Genomic DNA, 6,000 nt, shown 5'->3' with positions numbered 1-6,000 from the left:
GCAAGGACGGACGCCGCTCCCGCCAGCTCCGCCGCACCCGCCTCTGGTACTGTGAGCCAGCACTGTGCCCTTGTGGCCAGGAAGGCCAATGGCATCCTGGGGTGTATTAGAAGGGGGTTGGTTAGTAGGTCGAGAGAGGTTCTTCTCCCTCTCTACTCCGCCCTGGTGAGACCACACCTGGAATATTGTGTCCAGTTCTGGGCCCCTCAGTTCCAGAAGGACAGGGAACTGCTGGAGAGAGTCCAGCGTAGGGCAACAAAGATGAAGGGAGTGGAGCATCTCCCTTATGAGGAAAGGCTGAGGGAGCTGGGTCCCTTTAGTTTGGAGAAGAGGAGACTGAGGGGTGACCTCATTAATGTTTATAAATATGTAAAGGGTGAGTGTCATGAGGATGGAGCCAGGCTCTTCTCGGTGACAACCAATGATAGGACAAGGGGCAACGGGTATAAACTGGAACACAAGGAGGTTCCATTTAAATTTGAGAAGAATCTTCTTCTCAGTGAGGGTGACAGAGCACTGGAACAGGCTGCCCAGGGGGGTTGTGGAGTCTCCTTCTTTGGAGACATTCAAAATCCGCCTGGACACATTCCTGTGTAACCTCATCTAGGTGTTCCTGCTCCGGCGGGGGGATTGGACTGGGTGATCTTTGAGGTCCCTTCCAATCCCTAGCGCTCTGTGATCCGGTGGAGCCCGCGCGGGCCGGCAGGGGGCGCAGCTGCGACGCGTACCCCGCGGGGGCGGGGCTCCCCCGACGGCGCGAGGCCGGCCCCGCCTCCTGGCGCCTGCGGCTCAGCTGAGCGCACAAGATGGCGCCGGGGCCCCCTCCCAGCGCCGCCGAGGCGTACCGGCCCAACCGCTTCGTCTCGCTGCCGGCCGAGCTCGACCCGGACACCTATGACGCGTCGCCGGAGAAGCGCCGCGCGGAGGCCGAGCGCCTGGCCATCCGCGCCCGCCTGAAGCGGCAGTACCAGCTGCAGCTCAACAACCCCCACCCGCCCACCATCATCGTGAGTGGGGCGGGGGGCGCGGGCTGGCAAAGGGGAACGGGGAGGGTCGCGGGGCCTGGTCCGCACCGCCTGGCGTCCCGGAGCGGGGCCCGGGCCTGGGTCCGTGCTGGCGGGGCGCTGCGCTGCCCTCCCCTCCCCGTGACCTTGTGGCCCGTCCCGGCCTGTGCCGGGCGGCAGCCGCGGCCTTTCCCGGCCCCGGGGTTGGGGGGTGTCGCAGGGTGCCCGGGGCCTTACCGTGGCTTTCTTTCCCGCCCAGGAAGATCCCGCCTTGATCCGCTGGGCCTACGCGAGGACGCAGAATGTATACCCTACTTTCCGCCCGACGCCCAAGACGTCCTTTCTAGGGGCTCTTTTTGCCTTGGGTCCTCTCCTCTTCTGGGCCGGTGTTTTTAAAGTGGACAGGGTAAGTCTGTGGGCAACACATCAGTGAACACCGAATTGTAAAATGTAGATCTGCCCGGAGGCTTAATTGATGGGTTTCTCTTACACCTGAGAATGATTAATACTGTTTAAGTAATGAGGCTGATGTTGAGCCTGCTCTCTCAAAGCCTCATAACTGTTTGCAATGTCCTGTTGTGCTAAGAGCCCTGTGTGGTACCCTTGAGTATGGCAAATCACAGTTACCCTGCTCAGGATGTTTTGTCATAACAATGCTCTCCTTAGCACTGACAGTGTAAATTAGTAATAAGAAACTCTTGATTTTCAGCTGTTGACACGCAGTAACCGTGCTTTTCTAAAATAAATAAGTAGGGAGTTTATGGATGACAGATGTAGTGAGGTCTCTGTGAATTGCTTGACCATTAATCTAATGAAGCAAACAGGAAGGAGCACTTGTGTGGATTAGAGTGCCTGATCTCAGCTGGATTTTTAAGATTTTGCAAGGTTTATCTTGCTTCTGTTCCAACTCCTGAAATGTGGGTGTTAGAATCTGAGCAATGGTAGATAATTCTGAAAATACTCAGCTATATACATACATAAAAAATGTTAGGTGACTCGCACATAGTGGCTGTTTTTGCTAGTGAATTTGTGGCTATTGTAAAACACTTTTATTTCCCTCTTTTGCACAAAACTAGCTTTTTTAGATCAAGTCACAAGCCAGGGAGCACAAACATCAGTTACAATTAATAGAATATTTGTAGGGGATGCTGTTTACTAGGATGAATCGAAAATACAGGGTTTAGGATACATGCCAAGCACATTGATGTGAATGTTTTTTTGAGACTTCAGCATTTCTGCACTATTGTCATGTTGGTTTGGTTTTGTATGTGAAGCCACACTGGGGCTTACCTGCTAAGGGTGGCCTAGCATGTGAGTATTTGAAAATACACCTGTGAGAGTGAAATCTGGACATACTTGCCTGGGAATATTTAAGGTGAGTTCTTTAATGTAGTCTCCAGGACAGTTTCTTTTCCTTTATTCTAGTTCTTTTACTGATGTTTAGAGATTTTTCTTAGTTTTCTGCTAGTATATCAAGTCCAACAGCTGTTACACTCTTTTTCTCTGAAAGGTCTTTGTTATATGTCTGGAAAAACGAGATAAATTGCCAAGTTTTGACGTAGTCTTCTGGTTTTATCCAGCAGAAGGAATCTGGGCAATATCTGCAGTGTCCATGTACTGTAACAAGACTTGTCAGAAAGGTACCTGGCTCCAGAGTGAGATACAAATAGTCTGAAAGTGAACACAGGCACGTTTAGCCAAGTTATTAAGAAGTTTCTCCATAATTAGATCTCTAAACTGGATTATTCAGCCAGAAGCAGGAGATAAAAACTACAAGTATAAATTAGCTGTGACACAACTAGTTTGGTAAAAAATACATCATGGTAATTGGTCTCTGCTGGCTTGTGAGAGTGGATAGATGTGCAGAGAGGTCAGTCTGAGCATGTCTTGCTGCTCTGGTAGGTGAAGCTAAAATGCCTTGTTCTTTTTTGCTTTTTAACCACAAAAACTGCTACCAGAGTTTGCCTACAGAATCATTTCAGTTGGAAGAGACCCATAAGATCATATGTGGTGCTAACTTCTTTAGTACATGCTGAAATACTCAACCTGCTTTTCTCCTGTCCTAGGCTTATTGAAATTCCTTCTCTAATAGGATAATGATGAATGTTCTCTTTCTTCCACAGGATCATAAAGAGAAGCTTATCCGAGAGGGTAAATACGAGCGACCACTCAGTGTATTTTAAGTTCCTGGAATTGCAGTGCTGTTCACAGGATAGAAATAAAATAAGATGTATTATGTGCTGACGTTTCTCCTTCGTAAGAATAAAACTTAATTGCTCGTTGTTTGTCTTGCATCTTTAACAATTATGGGGAGTGCAGAAATGCAGGATCCTAGTATCTAATGCAGATAAATAAGGAGAGGGTGTCCTGAACTCAACCAGCATACTCTTTTGGTCTGCGTGTAGAGGCTCCTTTGGAACTGTGGAAGTTTCTGCTGTCAGAGCAGCACAGGCTGAAGTTTAAAATGAGTAGCAGGCTAAAATACTAAGCAAGCCCAAAGAACTACTGTTTGCCTACTAGGTATTTCTTCCTGGTGGCAGTTTGACTCTGTAGTTTGCCCTAATTGGATAATAGGCAAGTTCTGTGATACTTTTCTAATAACTTTAGGAGCCTGCCTACCTGCTCTCAATAACTTGAGTTTATTTTTTTCCCTAATAAAAACCTAAACCATGTATTTGTTTATTTCAATAAACTTCTGGATAAAATAACCAGGCTTGGAAACAGTGAGCTGAACATTGTCATGGTGTATGTGGCTAGCATTTCCACTAATTCTGAGGTTCCTCTGAGTGAGAGACAAGAAATAAAAAGGATTTTTATTTTTTTATATCCATTCCCTTGCAGTATAGGAGAATTCTGTTTCACCACTTCAAATAGGCCATGATAAAAATAAAACCAAACGTAAGTTGATCTTTTGCCTGCAAACATGTCTTCTCTGCTTATTCCTACAGGAGCACACGTCTTTTCTATTCAGGTCAACTGGTATAGGGAATATGGAATTGTTACTGTCGAAGTACTCAAACTTGAATGCAGGGAAAAGACTGTTAATTCAGACTAATTTTCACATGGCTTGTAGGTGCCATTATGATCCAAAAACCCTCATTCTTCAGACATCGTACAGGAATGGTTTCTTCCCAAATATTGATGTCCGGGCCAAAAACTTAGTCTGATGCTGAAGTTGAAAACTCCCCTCTGCTTTCCAGAAAAGCAGCCTGTGTGGAGTTGGCAAGAGCAGCTCTGTTAAGTCACCTCCCTGCATGATTAGGGTCCGAACATGGGCCATTTGCAGTCCTCCTTCATCATTGAGTGAGTCAATGAGGTTTTTCATGTAATCATGGAGTGGCTGAGGTGGGAAGTGACCTCTGGAGGTCATCTGGTCCAGTCCCCAGCTCAAGTAGTGCAACCTAGAGCTAGCTGCCTAGGACCATATCCAGACAGCTGCTGCGTATCTCCAAAGATGGAGAGACTCCAGAACCTCTCTGGGTAATGTGTCAGTGTTCAGTCACTGTCATGGTAAAAATGCATTTCCTTATTGTTGGTGTGGTGTGAGGTTTTTTTGGTGTTGGTTTTTTGTTCTGTGTTTTAGGGTGGGTTTGTTTGTTTGTTTGAGGTTTTTGTTGTTGTTTGGTTTTTGTTTGTTTGTTTTTAATTGTTTCCTGTTGCAGCTCTTCCCTTTACTCTCCAGGTCATGAAAGGTTAAGGCTATGGGGAGCTTGGCACCAAGGCTGTGTGCAGCAGCTGTGCAAGGCTGTGGCCTGCTTTTGCAATCCCATATGTGCTCTTGGCAACCCTCTTGCACCTGTCTCTGCGGCGTGTTCTTCTAGCTTAACTAAAGCAAACCCAGATTATTCTGTCTGCAGAACAGCTTCTAAAAGACTGTCACAAATAATATTACAAGATACGGCTGTGGGTCACTGCAGAGAGAGAGGCATCAATGCATGGAGAAAGTGGTATTTAGGGAAAGAAATAATTGCTTGTCTGAGCATGCTAAATTAACTATCTTCCTGCTGCCACAAACTAATTTGATCTCCCAGGACCCATTTCCTCAGCTAATTGGAACTTGAGTTGCCACGCATGTAAATTCTCCCTTGCAGCTGTATTTTTTTCAGGCCAGTTGAACAAATGGTTCACAATGGGTTGTAGATGAGCGCAGTGCCTCTAGTATTTTAGGCCAGCCTTGTATTGCTGCTTGTGGCACCTGCCCTTTCCTTTGCAGATGAGCATATCTGATGCTATGTCCCTGCAGATTTGAGCGTGGTGCTTGGGGAAAGGCTGCCCTACTTTTCTGTTGTTTGCAGAAGTCTCTAAGTGGTTTTCTTGGAAGTAACAAATGTGCTGCACTACTGGAGGTGAAGTTGGTGGTTTGAGGCAGCAGTGCTGGATGTGTAGAGGAAGGAAAGGGGAGTTTCCCTTCAGAAATGTAGGGTGAAGACAGGAGAGTGATTCTGCCTCGTGGAATTTCACCCTTTTCTGATGTGTTACCACCCATGTCTGCTTCAGTGAGGAGTCTATAGCAAGAGAAACTCAAGACTGCAGATCACTGGGTGATAATTTAGGTCCCAAACAAAACAAGCTTTTCCCCTTTGCCTGTGAAACATTTAGACCTCATTTATCCCTGGATCAGTCTGATTAAATCAGCTTCTCCGGCAAATTGATTCTCCTGAATGTCCTTTCTTGAGATGGCTATTTTAGAGTAAACATCTCCCTGTAGATTTTATAATGTAATATTTGCTCAAAGCTGATGCTTTTTTATTTTTTTCCCCCAAGGATCTGGTGCAGATCCAAAACCAATGATGGATGTAACTGACTGAAGTTAGATGTTGCTGCTCTGCATTTCCTTCTCTTTTGGAAAATTGAGAATTGTTTCTATCAGGAAGTAAGAAACAGATAGCACCAAGCTTAGAAACTGTTTCACGTGGGTACATGCTAAAGCACAGGCCTGAGGTTTGGATTGCCTGGGCTGTGCTCCTGGTTCCCAGCCTACCTGGGGCTTATGCTT

At 46.5% G+C, this 6,000-nt stretch overlaps 1 protein-coding gene across 1 annotated transcript; it reads left to right on the top strand.

The window, feature by feature from the left end:
• Window positions 1-771: 771 nt before the first annotated feature.
• NDUFB4 (NADH:ubiquinone oxidoreductase subunit B4) lies at window positions 772-3,287 on the top strand. The gene is made up of 3 exons (XM_082061309.1): window positions 772-1,007; window positions 1,264-1,410; window positions 3,128-3,287. The coding sequence occupies exons 1-3, from the start codon at window positions 807-809 to the stop codon at window positions 3,185-3,187; spliced, it is 408 nt and encodes a 135-aa protein (XP_081917435.1). The 5' UTR covers window positions 772-806; the 3' UTR covers window positions 3,188-3,287.
• Window positions 3,288-6,000: the final 2,713 nt, after the last annotated feature.

This window comes from Streptopelia decaocto (genome assembly GCF_964273445.1).
Source record: "Streptopelia decaocto genome assembly, chromosome: 1".
NCBI lineage: Eukaryota > Metazoa > Chordata > Aves > Columbiformes > Columbidae > Streptopelia > Streptopelia decaocto.
Note: the sequence above shows the minus strand (reverse complement) of the source record. Positions and strands in the feature narration are given on the sequence as shown.